At 37.3% G+C, this 20,429-nt stretch overlaps 1 protein-coding gene across 3 annotated transcripts in view; it reads right to left on the bottom strand.

The window, feature by feature from the left end:
* The window catches only part of LOC122799947 (transcription factor COE1), a 1,219,541-nt gene that overhangs the window by 505,338 nt on the left and 693,774 nt on the right, over positions 1-20,429 (bottom strand). For all 3 annotated transcript variants that reach the window (XM_044069358.1, XM_044069357.1, XM_044069359.1), the window contains exon 7: positions 15,724-15,805. In XM_044069358.1, coding sequence (XP_043925293.1) covers positions 15,724-15,805 — 82 coding nt within the window. The remainder of the gene's footprint in view (positions 1-15,723; positions 15,806-20,429) is intronic.

The raw sequence follows: 20,429 nt of genomic DNA, 5'->3' as shown, positions 1-20,429 counted from the left end.
GTGGGGAACAGTCCCTAAGCATGAGCATTACATGGGGGAGTCGTCTGTGCAATACTGTAACATACAGTATTATGTGCGGAATGGTCCCTAAGCATGAGCATTACATGGGGGAGTCGTCTGTGCAACACTGTAACATACAGCGTTATGTGCGGAATGGTCCCTAAGCATGAGCATTACATGGGGGAGTCGTCTGTGCAATACTGTAACATACAGTGTTATGTGTGGAATGGTCCCTAAGCATGAGCATTACATGGGGGAGTCGTCTGTGCAATACTGTAACATACAGTGTTATGTGCGGAATGGTCCCTAAGCATGAGCATTACATGGGGGAGTCGTCTATGCAATACTGTAACATACAGTGTTATGTGCGGAATGGTCCCTAAGCATGAGCATTACATGGGGGAGTCATCTGTGCAACACTGTAATATACAGTGTTATCTGGGGAACAGTCCCTAAGCATGAACATTACATGGGGGAGTCATATGTGCAACACTGTAACATACAGTGTTATGTGCGGAATGGTCCCTAAGCATGAGCATTACATGGGGAAGTCATCTGTGCAACACTGTAACATACAGACCTTGTTACATCTTCTGATCATCATCCAAAACAGTAAAAACACATTGTTGAGATGAGTACTCATGCCACCTTGGACATCTAAAAATGTATTAATCGAAAAGAAAGGTAGGCATGCACAGGAAGTGGGGTTCATGGTGGATCACATACTACATTATAAATTCAGTTTACATGAATCTCAACAGATATACCTTATTTAGTCCTCTGTCCATTGTGTTTTGTTTTGATATGCCTGTTTAGCTTCAAGATGTTTGCTATGGAAAGTATTCAAAGTTCTACTCCTTGTAATACATTTCAGACAGCATTTTGCAGACTAAGTGACAATAGCCATTCTACAACAAGATGTATTAACAGACACTGATGTTCAGTTAATCACTTGATAAACTGTTTTTTATTGAATGAGTGATCAGTGAAAAGGTGCTATTTTTTTAGCACTTTTTCCACTTGTCCTCTTTTTTTCCCCTAAGGTTGTCACTGCAATGTCAAAGTTTCATCCTTCATACTGCATGTTGGAGAGTAGTGACAATAATTATTTTAGTACTGAAAGGTTTGCAGTCTCTGGTACTGTCCAGATGATTTTCTGTAGACTGATGAAGTAGGAAACATCTATGTTGTAACAGTGCACATCATCTGCCAGTTCCATGCAAATGTACAAAGACAGGGAGCTACCTTGGGTGTAAAGAGCAGATCAGAACTTGTAACTTACCTTTTGCAGATAATGTGTGGAGCTATGGTCTCAACACCTGTGAAACCTAATAGATGTTATATGAGGTTGCTTAACAGCAAAGAAAAGAAGAAATTTTCTTCATCCCACTCTCCACCAGTCTTACACTAAAACACTGTACTCTTATTCACATGCCATCTAACTCCCTCAAAATCAAAAGCACACATTTCAATGCACACACACACACACACACACACACACACACACACACACACACACACACACACACACACTCACTTAATCAGTCAATAACTTATAGCCTGGCTCCCTGGAACAGAGGGCCAAAGGCTTGACTCTGGCCCAGGTAACTGGGGTTCGGTTAAAAGCCCAGGTACTGGACAATCCAGGCAGGGAGGGAGAGGAATGAAGGGGTGTGGCCAGCTCATCTCTCTCTCTCTCTCTCTCTCTCTCTGTCTAGTGGGATGGATGGGGTGCACATACACTTTGTACACATAAGGGGGATAGTTAGACTTCTCCAGTCAGTACTGGGGAAACCACCTTCCACACAAGACTGGTAGGCCGGGTAACTTACTACCATGTATCATGTGTGAAAGTAAGGTACCACCCTGTAGAGACAACCAACTACACATCCCACCTTCCTCAGTAACCAAAAGCATCAAGGTTAGAACAAGAAAAATACAAACAGATTCTGATAACTGCCTTAGTGCGTGACCCTCCCAGTTGACTCTCATTCCAGTTATTGGGAACAAATGATCCAGGTAGCTAGGAGGGGCCTGATGACCGGCAAGCAGTTGTGTCAAAACGTGGCAAGAAAACACTCTCTAACTCTCACATATACATTTTAATGCAGCTCAGGCACCATCTTAGCTTAAGCAATGCTATAACTCAGAAGAAAGTTTGGCAAAACAGGAATTTATATAAAACATCTGACAACCCTGCTTCGATAAAACAAACTCTCAACAAAAAGAAAGAAGCCCTCATATGTGTCTGTGTTTGTGTGTCTGTGTGTGGGTGTATGTGTGTACATATAGTCTACCTCCATGCCAACATGATTGTACTATAGATGACAAGAAAATATAATCATTTTATTTTTTCCAATTACATAGTGATTGTGGAGTTAATATATTTAGAATCAAGTATGTGGGTCCAGAGCCAAAGACGGGAGTGCATTCCCCTTGATTACTTAATTTATGTGCAATGGATTATATCACAACAATTTGGTACTGCAAAATATTCTGGTATTGAACATTTCTGTACTTTCAGAATTTGACATTTTAGATTCAGTGTTATGGCTCTGTTTTTACTGGTGGTCCATATTTTGTTAAATGGCTTGATATGCATAGAAGCAAAACTCAAGTGGCTAAATACTTTCAACAAGACAGTTTAACCCAACAGCCATCTGTTATGTTTTTTAGAGTGTGGAGCTACCATAAACAACAAAAAAGTAAAATAAGCAAATAAAAAGTAATAAAAAAGAAGACTGAGCTGTGTCAAACTGTAAAAATGGAACTCACTTCTATATCACAATTGTGCTTTTTGATGACTGTGTTGGGTGCTCTGCTATCTGTGTGCACAGCGTGTTTTAACTTTTATACTGCTCTGTGTATGCATGTATGTAGGAAGTATATGCTAGCTAGATGTTAAAATATAGCACTCCCCTCTCCTCTCCCCCAGCCCCTATGCCCCACATCAGCTCTGATTCACCCTTTACCCTCCCCTTCCCTTCTCACTCAATCTCTCAGACCTGTTATAGCATGCTTAACTACCTCACTTCATCTCAACTCCAAATACATACCCAACTGACTTGCACCTAGCTTCCTCTCACTACCACAAGTTCTACTCACTTAATTTCCTCTCTTACTCCTCTATCTTCCATCCCATTAGCCCTTCTAGCTTGTTCCACCTTCTTGTGTAGCTTCTGCTTTATATCTGCTTCAGTTTAGTGTGATATTTATATATAAGATTTAGGTATATGAGCTTAAATAGTATTTGTTTGAGCTTAGAACTATCTGTATATACATCCTACCTTTATTCCTAGCCTCTAGCTAGATATTGGTATGTCTGTTCATTACTGTGTTTCATATTGTATGTATAGCTAATGCTTGCTGCAGTATGTATTTTTTGCTATTGTGTGTATATTCAATTGTTCTTCATGTACTCTGCTGCTCATTTATTGTTCTGTGGAGCTTTTCTCCCAGGGCCTCCACTGAAAAAGGACCTGTGTCCAGTTGGAATTTCCCGGTAAATAAATCAATAATAATAATAAATATTTTTTTATCTAAGTTTAAAGGTAAGAACCACGTGGACCAAATGGTCAGCTCATCACCAACTAACATAGCTTACTCTAAGGTTTGGTAGCCTACAAGTTAGTGATATTAGTTAGAGAGTGCAGCTAATGCTATCCTCTGCACTGGAATACAATCCACACATAAAAAATACATCAATGAGTTGCCCATTCAGTCATTTGGCTTCTCACAGCCATAATCCAGTGAGCTTTAATGAACTAATTAAATCTGAGAAGATAGTGTAATAAGCTAAATGACATGGTTGCAACAATATAACAAGAGACCTCTGAAATCAGATTTTTTGGATGTTAAATTTGACTATGTATTGTTGGATGAATGAGTAAACATTATTCATTTTTATTCACATTTGACTTGACATTTTAGATTAAAATGTAATCTCATTATTTTGCTTTTAGATCATTTATGAAGGACTGGTATATTTTTCTTGCAAGAACTGTTTTCAAATGTGAAGGTAAATAAAAAAATGTGTTTAGTGGAAATGTAATGGTCAGATACATTTTTCTGCTTTTGAAAACCTCAGGCTATCATCAATCTTGAAATGTATTTGAAGACATATCCTCATCTAGTTCAGTTTTCAGTTTAATATGCTGCATGGCAGAAACTGACCTCAAATACATTGAAATGATTAACAGATATGCTCATTTTCTCCTGAATGCAGTGTAACTACATTTAATGTTACAGTGTATCTGATGTGTCCTTAGAACCCCAGTGAAAATTGAGCATAAAAAGACTGTGTTTCCATGGCAGCAGGTTCTAAACTGAATGGAATTCTTTATACTATACAAAGGTTCTTTGTAGAACTCTGATCCTCTAGCTGACCCAGTAGCTACATCCCTATTTTATGCCAGGAACAAATAGTTGGGACTAAGATGTAAATTAGGAGGTTTAAATGGGCATGATCCTCTAGCTGACCCAATAGATACATCCCTATTTTATGCCAGGAACTATTTGTTGGTATTAAGATGTGAATTAGGAGGTTTAGATGGGCACAGATGTGTCCTGATTTCAGTTTTGCAGGTTTCGAGGGTTGGCTCCACGAGCAGAGGAAGTGAGAGAAACCCTGCCAGAGGAGGTGTGTAATCTTGGGTCAATGTAGCCAGGCAGTTGGTACAGCATTCCTGGGCTCCTTCAACGAGGAAGGCGTATGGTAGGGCTCTTTCTGATTTTAATCAATTTATTTTGCAGCTGCCAGAAGAGGAGGGGGTATGGTCAGAGGAATTACTATTGCGATATGTAGCTCATGCTTGGGGGATAGGCAAGGCTTTGCAGACAGTCAAGGTGGATTTGGCTGCAATTAGCATTTTTGCTAAGGTAGTGGGGTTGCAAGATTTCACTAAGTCTTGGATATTAGGGCAAATGTTGTGGGGTTGGGGGAGACTGGTGGTGGAACGCAGGGACTTACAAGGGTTATATTGAAAGTTTTGTTGAGAGGGTTAGGTTTGTTACAAGAGCGGGTCTTCGGATTACTTCATGTGGGGCATGTTATGTAAATGGTTATATTTTTGCACTTTCCATATTCCGGAGTTGTTAGGCTCATTATGTTGGAAGGATGTTATCATAGGTGAGGGAAAGGTTACTTTTGCAATAAGGAAGAGTAAGACAGATCAATTGGGTAGGGGATGTTTGGTGGTGATTAAACCTGACAGGAATCCTAGCCTTTGTCCAGTAACCTGGGCTAAAAAATTCATGAGGAGGTGGAAGGGGAGTGTGGATCAGTTAATTTTTTGTTCAATGGATGGGAAGCTGGTGTTGAGTAGTAGATTCAAAGGTTTGGTGAGGAGGATTTTACATTGCATGGGATTTCTGGCAGAGAGGTTTGCAGCTCACTCATTTAGGATCGGTAGGGCTTCATATTTAGCAAGAGAGGATAGTTCCATTGAGGTGATTAAGAGATTGGGGAGGTGGTCTTCAAATGCATTTTTATCGTATATTAGATAAAGTTGTGGCCTGATTATTCATTTTCTTTTCCTTTCTTTTAGGGAAGCATATTATCATCTTGGAGCATTCATATATCCACTGGGCAGAGAAGTGTGCATTAGTTAGGGATGATGGGAAAAACTGGGGTTTATCACATTTAGGGTGGTCAGTGACTTGGCATGGGGTTAGGGGTCTTGGGTGGGATAGGTTGTTGCATGAAATTCATAAGGCTAAATTTAAGGTGGGGTGTCCTTGTATATTAGTAATTAATTTGGGGGGGCAATGACTTGGGCATTCTTTCCAAAATGCGATTAGTGGATATTATTCTTCAGGACTTGCTGAAATTACAGGCATTGTACCTGGGTATGGAAATTGTGCGGTCAGAGTTGGTTCCTCATTTGTGTTGGAGGAGTGCTTATAGTTATAGGGTGATTGAAAGGGTCAGAAGGTTCATCAATCAGAGAGTGGCTAAGCAGTTAAGAATTTTGGGGATGTATACCATTGATCATAGAGATTTTGGGGATGGAGAGGAGTCTTGGTACCAAACAGATGGGGTACATCTTAATGAGGTAGGATTGGATCAGTTTAATTTGCATTTGAAGCTCTTTTTAGAGCGTATGGTTGTGGGTAGGGTTTAGGAGGGGGAACAGCCTGAGGACCAGGCTGGTGGCGGAGAAGAGGGACAGGATTGTCCTCTTCTGTTCCCCCTCTAAAGAAGGTGGTTAGTTATTGGTTAATGATTGTTTGGTCTGGAGGTGAGGTGAGCAGGTACGCTGCCTATTAAGTGCTGGGTGAGTAGGTACGCTGCAACAGTGGAGGAGGTATCAGGGTGAGTAGGTACGCTGCCCTGAGGTAAATTCATCTAGGGTGAGTAGTGACGCTGCCCTGAGATCATTGCTGAGGAAGATAATTAATGTTGTTTTTTTGTGTGTATAAGTTCATTGTACAACAGCATTTAATAAAGGTCGTTAAATGGCTTTATATGTTTGGTGTGGTTTCTTTAAAGGGGCGCGGGGACAAGTGCGTTTTTTCAAGGGGCTACAACTTTTATCTTCTTTCTAAGTAAGTCATTTACTCATTCAGTATTCATCAGGCAAGTTCAATGAACAACATAATGTCCATTTTCAGGTACTGCCTCACAATATGTAAAGATATCAACACCATCAGAGCAGAAACAGAGATGGCTGGTATCAGGGAAGGTGTAGAGAAACAAAACTTGTGAATGTTCCAAGACACTTTACTAAGAGTGTTCAGTTTATGAGACGTAGTCTATTTGGGTCCTTGTCAGCAGTGATCTGGAAACAAGAAGTCAAATGAGACTCAGGAAGTGGTAGTTTTAAGGACAAACTGAAGGAGTGCACTAGAGATTAACCTGGTTGTTTCTTCAACAATACACTGACAAAAGTTGCTGAATAGGAGATCGCAAAGACTGAAAACTTGAAGAGTTCAAAAAAAAAAAAAAGATAGGTGACACCATAGAAAGGTAATTATGTATCTGGAGGAGACACTGGTTATGTACCTAAGTGGCAGTTTTGGCAACCTGTGATTGTTGTTTGCATGCACCATTTCATACAATTGTTGACTACTATTTCCACCATTTAGGCATGTGACTAAATGTGGAGTGATGCAAGCTTATTAGCCATGCTGCAAAAAGTAGCTTCAGAAACACTTTATGAATGAAAGCATTACAGTCCAGACACTGTACAATATCTCTCTCTGTCTGATGTCTAAATGCATTTTTTATCTAGTATTCTGTATTATCTAATTTTAACTGAACTAAGTCTAATTTTAACTGAACTAAGTCTAATTTTAACTGAACTAAGTTAGAGTAAGTGATTCTTGCAGTAGCTATCAGTAGCTATGCTGGATTCATTCAGTGCATATTCAGACTGCAGTTTCTATGTTTACTGCGACCAAAGTAGAAAGATTAGAAGTTAAATTGAGTCTTATCTTGTCTTCCTGAATGCTGTTTCTCTGTTTTCTATTTTGCTGAAATTTAGACTTGCAAACAGCATATTTTGTCATAAACTGTTATGGCTATTAGGTGTGCAAATGCAGGCAAACATATCTTATAATCTGTTTTCAGGATCCAGCCTTAGCACAGTTGTCTTCTGTCTTGCAAAGTCTGTGATGTATGCCATTAAGGCCAGCAGTGAATAAAGTAAGGTCACAAAAGTAGAATTTGATTTCAGAACTGTGGGCTAAAAACAGTATGTTCTAGGCCATGTGATGTGTTGCATTTGCCTTTTTTTCACAAGAAGGCATATCATTAAAATTAAAGTTAGATCAGAACCATGCATAGTTGAAAGTGATTAATTTCTTTGAAATGTGAAGGTCACATTAATTGACAAGAGCTGTGTAATTAAGCATTTACTGTTTACATACTGGAAAGCCCTACTGCTGTGATGTCTGGCCTTCTTGACAGAATGTCTTTAGAAGTCAAGAGATCAACAGCCTCTCTCATGTCCTCACCATTCTCCTACAGGAACCCCTGAGTGCTTTGCTGAGATAACAACCAAAACAGACTACCGTATGAAAATCAGAATACTTCCTGAGACATTAAATTAAGAAAGTCAATGTATAACAATCAGGCAAAAACCGTGAGTAGGTCCTGGCTATGCTAGTATCTTAGCAGGAGAATTGTTACTACTTAGGAACATCAATCTTATTTGAAATTCATAAAAAAATTAAATAGTCTGAGCAAAAGGAACACCATCCTCAAAAGAATACAAAATATGTAACAAAGGATAGTTTGAATATTTGTGCTACAGCCTAATAACGTAAAGTTGACAGCTATCAAAGTTACACTGATTTTTAACTGTTCTATATACATTATTCAGTAGTTTGTTCTCGCAAAATGTAATCATTTCAGCCCTGGGGAAACAGCTGTGAAGTTTTCTTTTACAATTGTACTTGTTTTATAAGTAAGGCACATTCCATTAATGTGCATTTTAAGCTTATTAACTAAAACCTGAGCATTCTGTTTCTTGAACTTTGAAGAATCACTTGAAGGTGGTTCAAAGGATGTTCACTAATCATGATTTTGGAACGAAGGCAAATGCATCTGAGTAGAGCATTAAGAAAAAAATTCTTTTCTATACCATTAAGTGTTCTTAGAAACCATTTTTGGCAATGATTTCCAAATACCATTTCTCATGTTTATGATTATCACATCTACGTCTGTAACATATTCACAATATTAACAGGTTTGGCATGATATTATCACATATGCATCAGTAAGATATTCACTGTATTTACACAAATGGTTTTGTATTATCACACGTACACCTGTAAAATACTCAGTATATCGGCATGCATGGTTTGAGTTATAACAGCTATAAGTGTAATGTGTTCATGACATTATAATGCATGGTTTGATTTTATCCATTCTACATCTATAACATATTCACTATGTTGCATGCATGGTTTGGGGTGATCACTTCTAGAACTGTAACATATAGACTATACTAACATTCACAATTTGGGGTTATCACAGCTGTATCTATGGCATATTCATGGTACTGACATGCATGGTTTGAGGGTGATCACATCTACATCGGTAACATATACACTATATTAACATTCACAATGTGGGGTTATCACAACTATGTGTACAACATATTCACGATATTGATATACACGGTTTGGGGTGATCACATCTGCATTAGTAATATATGCACTATATTAACATTAACAATTTGGGGTTATCACAGCTATGGGTATAACATATTCACAGTATTGATATGCATGGTTTGGGGTGATCACATCTATAGGTGTAACACATTCACTACATTAACATTCACAACTTGGGGTTATCACAGCTAAGTGTACAACATATTCATGCTCTTGGCATGCATAGCTTGGGGTTATCACACCTAAGTGTACAACATAATCATGCTCTTGGCATGCATGGTTTGGGATTATTATATCTACAGGTGTAACATGTATACTGTATTGACATGAATGGTTTGAGACTATCAAAGCCTTATGTGTAACATATTCACTATATTAATATGCATGGCTCCATTTTATCACAATGTGCAACATACTCACTGCATTGACATGCATGGTTTCAGGTTACCACATCTATATGTATAACATAGTCACTCTACTGATGTGCATGACTTGCAGTTATCACACTGTACATATAACATTTTCACTGCATTGATATGAACAGTTTGTGGTTATCATATCTACATATGAAACATATTCATTGTATTAGTAAGCATAGATTTGATTTTATTACAGCTACTTCTGTAACATATTCACTATATTGACATGCATGGTTTGGGGTTATCACAGCTATATGTGTAACATATTCACACTAGTGACATGCATGGCTTGGGATTATCACAGCTATATGTGTAACATATTCACTGTATTGACATTATATATACAGCTATAACATATACACTACACTGGCATGCATGACTTCAAGTACTCAGAGCTACATGTGTAAAATATAGACTGTAGTGACATGCATGGTTTGGGATTATCGCAGTTATATGTGTTACATACTCGCTATAGTGACATGCATGGTTTGGGATTATCGCAATTATATGTGTCACATACTCGCTATAGTGACATGCATGGTTTGGGATTATCACAGCTATATTTGTAACATATTTACTGTATTGACATTATATATACATCTATAACATATTCTCTGTACTGGTGTGCACAGTTTGAAGTTATCACAGCTACATGTGTAACATATTGACTGTAGTGACATGCATGGTTTGGGATTATCACAGCTATATGTGTAACATACTCACTGTAGTTTCATGCATGGTTTGGGATTATCACAGCAATATGTGTAACATATTCTTCCTGTTCATATACTGTAAAAATCCCCTTCATTTTATGCACTCCATATATTGGTCCATTGTAGTTATGCATATCATATACTATAAATGAACACAGAAAGTACTGACAAATGTGAGTTGTAAGGCCCAAATACTTGGTTATCTTCTTCCCCCTCACTAGACAAAATGTCATTGTAATATATATATATATATATATATATATATATATATATATATATATATATATATGTATGTATATATATATATAGGTTTACTATCATTATGTTGGACCGGACTCAGTCGAACGTTGCTTACATCGACCCACATCAGCGAAAGTTGACATTGCCAAATCCCAACATTGCTGAATTACACCTCAAATGTGACCACAGAACGGGCTTTAACATTGGTCAAGATAGGGGTGAGATTTGTACTTCAGCCATCATCCGACCCCCTGCCTTTCGTTGAAGTGGCTTCATCCGAATCCACTTCAACATAATGATAGTAAACTATATATATATATATATATATATGTGTGTCTGTGTGTGTGTGTGTGTGTGTGTGTGTGTGTGTGTGTGTGTGTGTGTGTGTGTGTGTGTGTGTGGGTGTGTGTGTGTGCATGTGTATATATTTACATAGATATAGATATAGTTAGGTGCACTCGCTCACACATACACATACATCCCTTTCCTCCTTTTCCCACCAACGGTCCTTTATATTACTACCATATCATACTGTCCTCAAATGCTGTTGAATGCATTTACTTCTGTTGGAGGCTGTCCATGAATGTATAAGCATTTCCATGAAAAATCTCCTACACATCTCCCAAGAGCTGCTTTCCCTTTAATTTCAAAACATGCTGAAAAGTGGTGTACACTTTTTCATTTATTGCATTTGAAACTTTCTGTCATGCCCCCCCCAAATTTCTCTCATCTATTGCAGAGTATCCATATTATATTCTATTAACCAGACCTCATAATTCCTGATAGCACACAGACTGTAACAATGTGCTGGTTCATGAGATGGGATGAGCATACCCATCTCAGGGGGTGGATGATTCCAAGTGCAGACTGGGGACCTCATTTTGGGGACATGATTCAAAGAGGAGCAAAGGGTGGTGGGCATGGCTGTGCTGTCACACAGGTGGAACAATACATCACATGACCCCACTGCAAGTCCACCCCTTGGACAAAATCCCTGGAACACAATAAGGAGAGTAATGGAGTAGGCCCAAAAAACTGAAAACTGATGGTGACAGCTGAGACCATCAGCATGCCCTAGGTTCTGTGATTGATCCCAGCAATGTAAGAGTAAGTCTGGGGAGATATGGTGAAGTGATAGACCCAGCATGGATGTGGAGAACTAGGTAGGAAGGCCATGGGATGAAGCAGGGAGCAGAAAGTGTTTAAAAAACAGTGAACATGGTAGTCAGGATGTAATCCTCTCAGCTGTCTGTGCTGAGCAAAACAAAACCTCCCTTTTTCTACTAGTGGTAGATTCTTGTTTGTAGCTATGCCTCCAAGCTACATACCCACAGCTTTCTCACAGCCTTCTTGTAATAATTTTTAATAAATACACTATGGTGTATTACCAAATATGTTTCAAAAATTACTTCATTCAAAATTCTTGGAAGTGAGTCTGTATGTGTGAATGTGGGAGAAATACATATATATACAGTTTTCCAGAGTTAAGGTTAGTACACACTTTCCATAAGGTGAACAAATCAACAAAAAGATAAACCCAGTTGTACAGGAACAACTTCTCTTGATACTGGCATACAAATTACTAAATTAGCCCTCTGTTAACGAATTATTATGTAAGATCCATGCCAAATATCACTTTGTATTCTTATTAAAATAATAAAAAAGGATTCAAGCTGGGATTGCTTGTTTAAAACATGGTTTATGAAACAATTTATAAACCATGTTATTCCTAGAGCAGTAGAACACTGGCATTCCTTCTCTGAAAGACAATGCTTACTGGTTAAGCTGAATCCTTTAAACTGCACCAATATATTCAGACCGAAAAGGTAGAAAAGGAGGGTTGCTTACATAATTCTATTTGAATTGCTGGCATTCAAGCCAAGTAGTAAGAAGACTAAATCCTGTTCCACAAACTAATTTGATATACTTTCATTCAGTCCTAATAACGTTCCCCACTCACAATACAGCTACTCTCCAAAGGTTAGTTACTGCAGAAATTCTGAAAACCAGAACTGCAATCCTTGGAAGTGAGTCTGTATGTATGAAAGTAGGTGAACTATATATATATATATATATATATATATATATATATATATATATATATATATATATATATATATATATATATATATATATATATATATATATATATATATATATATATATATATATATATATATATAGCGCACACACACACACACACACACACACACACACACACACACACACACACACACACAAACACACGCACACACACACACGCACACAGGCACATAATAAGTTGAGGTTGCATTACCTTATATTATTCCTGCTACTGCAAGATAAAGTGATCTCAAAATTAATATGTAGAAGTAGCAGAGGTGCACAGGAGCATAATGTTGGAGGTTGCAGGGGCGATGATCACCTAATTTCACTCAAGGCATTACAGCAGATTTAAACATCCTCTTTATTTATTTTACAATCTGAGCTAATATTTCAACACTGCAGAACTCACAAGCACAAGTCTCACACAGGATGCTATGAATACAGAGATGGAGAACATGATGGCAGGAGAGGGTGCAACAGCAACATTCCTCTAAGCAATGTATTCATAATACTAAAGTGAAATTTAACTTTGTATTGCTTTTAAAATCAAAATGGGTCCCCAGTATTCAGTTCTTCAATCATTTACTGAATTTTATGATGTAAAGGATCCTGTGAAAATCATTGTCAGTCTGTAGACCTGGGTACTATTTTTCCCAATTTCCTGAAACAGCTCCCGTACTGCTAAAATTCTATATCCACCCAAATCATTTGTCCATGTATGGATAATGATATTCCTGTCTTCCTTTTCTGTGATCCTGAGTAGTCATCCCACATTTGTCTAAGGCACATCAGTTGGCAGGTGAATGCCTCCCAATCACTTACCTTTCACCACACCTACTAACAAAAGGAAAATGTCTCCCCAGAGGAAGTTAATTTCTTTTTTTGGGAGATCTCATATCATCATGGGCCTGTATGTAATAGAACCTAACTTCCATTTAGTAACATAATACTGTCTGCCAGGTCAGCACAGGTAAAGAGGGACTCCATGGGTTCACATCCATTTAATGAGGAGCAAGTTCATTCAATACGATAACTTGTCAAAAGTGCTCTATTTGGTTATTGGGAAGGGGCTGTGCTTCTGTGCCCCCCATGTGGGTCTTCTCTCCCATACCCACTCCTTCAATATATATATATATATATATATATATATATATATATATATATATATATATATAAAGACCTGGATTGCACTACATTGAAAAGCAGGAGAGGAAACTGAGGTGCATAACAGCCTGCTTCCACTCCAGAATATGTATACTTGTTTTCTGTCATGACTGTACCTCCAGCATCAATGGTTTCTAACTGAGCCTCATAGCAGAAAATCTGTGATGCAGTGGTGAGAGACCCTGTGACTCCTGTGCAGGGGAGTGGATCACTGTGATATCAGATGACTCTTCTCAAAGATAAACATTAGCATTTCTCAGTCCACAGTGAGACTTGTAAGTGATATGGCATTTTGTTCTTTAAAACATCAAGAACAAATCTAATTAATATAGTCAGTATTCTGCACTGTACATTTCACATAGTTTTTTAAACATTGTCCCTTAAATGCTTTTAATGATTTATTTTTTCCTCTGTGCTTAACACTTTTTATATTCATAATTTTCTAGACCTTCTTTTTGAATCCCATTTGCTGCTAGCTAGGTCACAAATTACTTGTGGGATGATAGATGAATGCTCATATAGTTATTGTCACAATAAATTCTTTAGGTTTGTCAGTCATATGGATATAAAGTGGGGAAGCCTGTGGTGTCAATGTGTATTATTATTGACAAGGACCAGTTGGTCACTGCTAGTAATTTATAAGCGCTCAAAGAAAGTCATGTGCCATCTAGTAATGGATTTTCTGAAATAAATGTGAACTCCTAACTTAGATGTACTCTTTAGGAAGACAGCCACTGAACTTTGATGTTTGCCTAAGCTTTGCAACAAGTATGCAGCTAAATTAAGCTTCCAGACTATGTTAACATTCTTCATCCAGAAAGTACAAATCATTTAAGTGAGAAACAAAAAATACCTTACTCAAAATTAGCAAAAGTATAGGTGGAATGAAATCAAAATAAAACATAACAGCAACTAAGTGATACAGTTTTGAGAATATAGTATAATCTGACTTTTTTCTTTTTCTCTGTAAAACAGTATGCCTGTCAGTACCAGTAAGTGATGTGACAGCACTTCTTCAAGTGAGCGCACACACACACACACACACACACACACACACACACACACACACACACACACACACACACACATGCATGCATACAGTCAAGCACACAGATACACACACATACACGATTTCACAGCTTCTGAAGACTATCAGTTCCTTACAGATGATAATCCACCAGATTTTAAGTTAAAACAGAACAAATCATGTCTACAAGAAATAAAAATGCCTTGTGCAAAATTAAGCAAAGGAAAATTTCAATGTGATCAACATTAAACAGAATAAGAAAAAACTAATAGTGATGTAAGAAATGCAGTGTAGTCTGCGTCTCTATTTTGTTTCCTGTAAAATTATATTTTGAACGAAGTCACTAACAAGGCTGAATATGTCTTTGTCTTCATAAACACAGAGCACTGAGCTATGGTACTTCATGAATACAATATTTCAGCAAAGCTTTGAAGCTTGTAAAAGGGATGATAATGCCTGCTGTACTCAGAAAAGGAGCATTTCTTTTTGTAGTGAAATGTAACCTGTGACATCTGCTGCAAGACTGAAAAAATGAATGCTCACAGCAAAGATTCATCAATTCATGATAAACTTTTCTGTTTTGAACTTTAGAGCTTATGGACAGATAAACTTAACTTACCCTCCAAGGTTGGAAGGACTTCATGTAACAAATGCTTGAGGCATGATAATATTTGAGTAAAAGGACTTTTAATATTAGAGTTAGATCTATATTGTCAATTTTTTTCTATTTGGCAAATATTCTACAGAAAAACGGCAACAGTACAAGATATAACAAATGTAGTGTGATTAGAATCTACTTATATCTGAGAAATGGTACCTGAGTTTAAATATATATAACACACTGATCACTACAATTATTATCTGGTTCCAGCTTTTCCAGCTGTTTGCTCTCGAGAATCATAGAAGACTCCTTTAAATAAACATCTCAAGCCAACATTACAAAATAGCATCAACTAACCTGAAATCTTCTCATATCTCGAGGATTTCCTGCATTCTTTAGGCAATTCTGGTTACATTTGAGGAAGAATTTTAAAAAGAACCTACAAGGAGACAAAAGTAAAGATTCTGTTGAAATCAGACCACAAGTCATCTGAAAACATATTGCAGAGAGAGCTAGAAGCTTAGAGTTCATGCACTAATTCAGTTTACATCTATAACTAATAGACTCTGCATGCTGTCTGCGCTGCAATTTGAGATATATAAATCAATGTGGGAAACTGGACAGTTTCAGCAGTAAGTGAGCAAGGTTTGTAACAGATCTTCTTCTCTTAAAGCAATTGTAATTACCTCCAAACAAATGAGAGGTGCTTGCAAAAATAAACAATTTGGGCATTGTTAAATCTACTTTCAGCTCAATTGTTATTGTTTTGGTTATTTTACTAGGCAAACTGTCACTGTTGTAAAAGTCCTGAATATCCTGATTTTAGGAGAAAAAGCATGTTACGGGGTTCGTGAGGGTTTCTGACTTTTGCAGATGAGCCATGCCATAGAGGCATCATTGCAAGGTCACAGTGCCACAACGGAATAAACTGGAAAAATCCTTATTATCCCAATAGTGCTAGCTTACAGCAACCTTTATAACTAGGAACCAGTGAACTTTCCAATATTCTAGGCTTGCAGCTATAGACCTGGGTGCTCTCAAGCTACATACACTATAACAAGGAGTGGACAAGAATTAATAATAAAAAACACATTAATACATTAAAGCAGTTTGTTCATTTATTTATAATAGCAAAAGTCCAACAAAACCCCAATGTATTTTTTTCATTTCAGCAAATGCACATTAAAACATTTTTTTTTTATATCATACCTATAAGTTGTACACTTAAACATGTAAATAAAAGCACACAAAAGCACATTATTAAAGATATATATATGTATGTATGTGTGTGCATGTACACACAATATATATATATATATATATATATATATATATATATATATATATATATATATGGGTCCACTTCAAAATACTGACTTTCAAAATCCCTAAACTCAAAATACTGAGACCAAAATCTTTAAAGCTCAAAATACTGAAACTCAAAATATTGAAAACACACAGGATACCAATACTTATTATATTCCAGCACAAGTACATACTGAAACAAATAAAACACAAACCATATTACTCTTCTCCAAGTAAAAGTAGGGGAGCAAGCCCCCCCCCTGTGGGGGGCTGTGCCCCCCACACCCCTTGCTACTTAAATATATTAACTTTGAGATTGCACTTTAGTGTAGTGAAGTGCAATCATGGAGTTGATATATATAAGTAGCAGAGGGTGTGAGGGGCGCAGCCCCCCCCACATGGAGGGTGCAGGGGAGTAATATGTTTCTGTATGTAGTTCTGCTGCAATATAGTTGTGTTGCTGTACTGTGGGAGGGAGTTTGATATTTTGAGTTTCAGTATTTTGAGTTTTCAGCATTTTGAACTTTAGAGATTTTGGTCTCAGTATTTTGAGTTTAGGGATTTTGAAAGTCAATATTTTGAAGTGGACCCATTTATATATATATATTTTTTTTTTTTTTGCCAGAACGAAACATCATTATGACCTATAGGTCATTTTCAGGAAGTTTTTATTCAACATGTTACAAATTTTCCTTATACCTGCAATCAAAGAGCATTTGTGTTCTTTTTTCTTTCCCCTAATTGTATATCCTCCAAAATTCCAAACATAATATCAGTAGGAGAAATAATTACATATACTTGGTCAGATATTTAGTTTCCAACACATAAGAAGTTTCAATAAAAGTAGGGGGATTCAATAATACAAGGGACATATATAGCACAGTTTTAGAGTGGAAGGGAGTCAGGAGAAAGTTTAGTTAATAATGGGATGTCTAGTATTATTGTGTAGATTAGGTACACCAAGTAGTTGCCATCTACAATTACATTTTCCTGTGTGTTTGCATAATAAAAGTGAAAACATTTAATTTTGTTTAAATAGTGGCTACTTGATTGTTGAAATTTGTTTGGGAGTAGGCAAGTAGCTGATAGACTGCTTGTTCGATATCTATCTCTCTTCAAGCTCACCAACTCAGACTTCAGTGCTGGTTAGTGCACACAAGAATGTCTCATTTTCCCTGTGGTATAGTGACCTCAGAGGTAATTATGTACTTACGTGTACCTGCTAGGGTACAACCTCCTGCAAGGGAAGTATGGGGACTCTGAAAAAAAAAGAAAGGGCCAAATTCAATAACACTACGCTAAGTGTGCATGAGCTGTATTCAAAATCATCCCTACCACATTGCTTGCACTTTCTAGTCACTCAGAAAGATTAAACTAAGTGTATGTGTAGTTTATGCTTTGTGGTATCCTTTATGAATCCCCCTCAGTATTTAAAGTTACATGAAAATCAGTAGGGAAACTGAGATGACTACACACTTAATATAGCAGTAATGAAACTCGGGGAAACAGTATTTACTGGAATGCAGTTTCAGACTACTTTATTTCCAAACAAAAGAGCTTTGAAACTTCAAAAAAGGGGTAGGTAGCTGCATTACTGTCATAATAATGATGTCCATTTACATTGTTAACAGCAAGAGTACACTATTTTATTTCACCCATGGTTGAAATATGTAGGTTTGGTGAAGGTAATATATTTGTCCATCTTGAGATCAGCATAATTTGCTTTGCTACATCGATTTTTCTTTTTCTTTTCTGAATAATCTTCTCCAGTAAAAGTACATGAGCATGGAAGAGTTAACACTATCAACATGGTACCATTACTGCGGAAGGAAGTTGAAAAAGTAAGTTTCCTTTCCTAAGAAATATTAGCATCTTAGATTGTATGCCCAGTTGAGGGGTTAGAAGAATATGAAGGATTATACATAGAATACATGTTCTAATATGAACTAAGATTGGGTTAATGAATCACTGTTCGATCCTGCCTAACTCAGCTCTCTATAGTCAGCTACTGTGGCCAGACAGTGTTAATATAAGCAGTTCATTTAACCGTAGAACTACTCTAGATCATTATGTGAAAGCAGTGCTTAATCAGAAAATAATCACTTCTCAAAGTGGGTTTGTTAAATTGGAAAACTTAAAGTGAATGTGCAGAAAAACTAGTCTGAAACCTGATAAGAAAATTAGCATTTGTGTATGTGTGTGTGTGTGTGTGTGTGTGTGTGTGTGTGTGTGTGTGTGTGTGTGTGTGTGTGTGTGTGTGTTTGTGTGTGTGTGTCTGTGTTTGTGTATATGTGAGAAAGAGAGAGAGAGGGAGCGTTCATATGTATCAGAGAATATGTGAAATGCCGAATTTCCTTAAATGTACTTGGGGGGGGGGGGGCACTGCAAAGGAGGAAATGTTCCATTGAACTCAGGTCTCACACTATAGGGGGTACAACATCCTGCATGTGGCATCAGTTTTCTTCTGTGAATGTTATTTCATAATATTCCATGAAACTGCACTTGTTTAAGTGTCTTTCAAAGAACTGTAGAGGACCTGTTTTTGTTTAGTAAAAGCAAAGGAAAATTAGCTAATTCCAGGAAGATACTCACTGCTTGTTGACAGACCTAATTTATGAAATGTTGCGCCCTGTTTAAATTCTGAGTATCTTACTTAAGTGCACATATTACAAAGTGCCTAGGATTACTACTTGAAAATTCTGAAGGTAAATCAAACATATTTACCTTTTGTGTAAATATTTTTGTATTCATTTGATAATAAATTATACACTTGTGTTTGTGAGAAATATAAATTATGCTTTTATATATCCATATGCAATTTCAAAGCAATAAAACCTATGTGAAAGTCCAGTCAACACTGGGATTTTAGTGTTTGTCGTTTACACTAACCAGCTGTGGTAACCTTACTTATTATGACTTGGTGAATAAGCTGTAACAGGAAATCCTAGCTTCTTGGATCCTGAAAAGTCTATACCACCAAAACAAACCTGTATACATGCCAGAAAAGGAGACTCACATAAGAGAAGCAAACGGGACAAGAATTCCACCAAAGAAAAATGAAATGTGGGAGCTGAGGATCTTACGCTTTAACAAGCAGCCCTTGATTGCCTTCTTGTCAGCAGCTCATTAGCGTGTGTGTGAGGTATGAAGGGCATGGATATTGGATCCCAATGGCCCTGAGCTGCCCCTGTCATGAGGAATGTTGGCAGAATCTGCAAAGCAGCACCCCCACATACACACACACTGAGATAGATTGCTTTCTGAAATAAAATGCCTGACCATCTGTTAGGCGGCAAAGATGGCCCTGTCAAATGCTGCCCAGAGCTCCAAACAGGCCCTTATGTGGCAAAGGCGCTCTCAACTGTTGATTCTTTGGGGAAAAGGCATGTATCCCCTGGGAGTTTGCTAAAGAGTTCTTCAGAGTTTTCCAGAATGTAGGAGCCAAACAGCTGACCTGGTTGGCTGCTCAGCCCAAAAGGGATACTTTCGTAATGGGACCAATGTGATGACTAAAAATAATTACACTGAAAGTTTAAATGATGTGCAAAATGTAGGGAAGATTTTTAAAGTCAGTGTGTCATTGTACCCATATGTTTACTTAACACGTAAGGCACCCAAATATAGAAAAACTGCTATTCAAGGAAGTGTAAGGCAAGCTACTGTGAACTATAAGAAGATAGTGAATGCAGCAGTGTATTCAGTGTAGGATTTTAATTTAATATAATGTTCTCCTATTATCATGTCTGCAGTAGGAGTGT

This window comes from Protopterus annectens, chromosome 4.part0 (assembly GCF_019279795.1).
Source record: "Protopterus annectens isolate FY-2018-M chromosome 4.part0, PAN1.0, whole genome shotgun sequence".
Taxonomy (NCBI): domain Eukaryota; kingdom Metazoa; phylum Chordata; order Ceratodontiformes; family Protopteridae; genus Protopterus; species Protopterus annectens.
The sequence above is the reverse complement of the archived record's forward strand: the minus strand, read 5'-3'. Positions and strand labels throughout refer to the sequence as shown.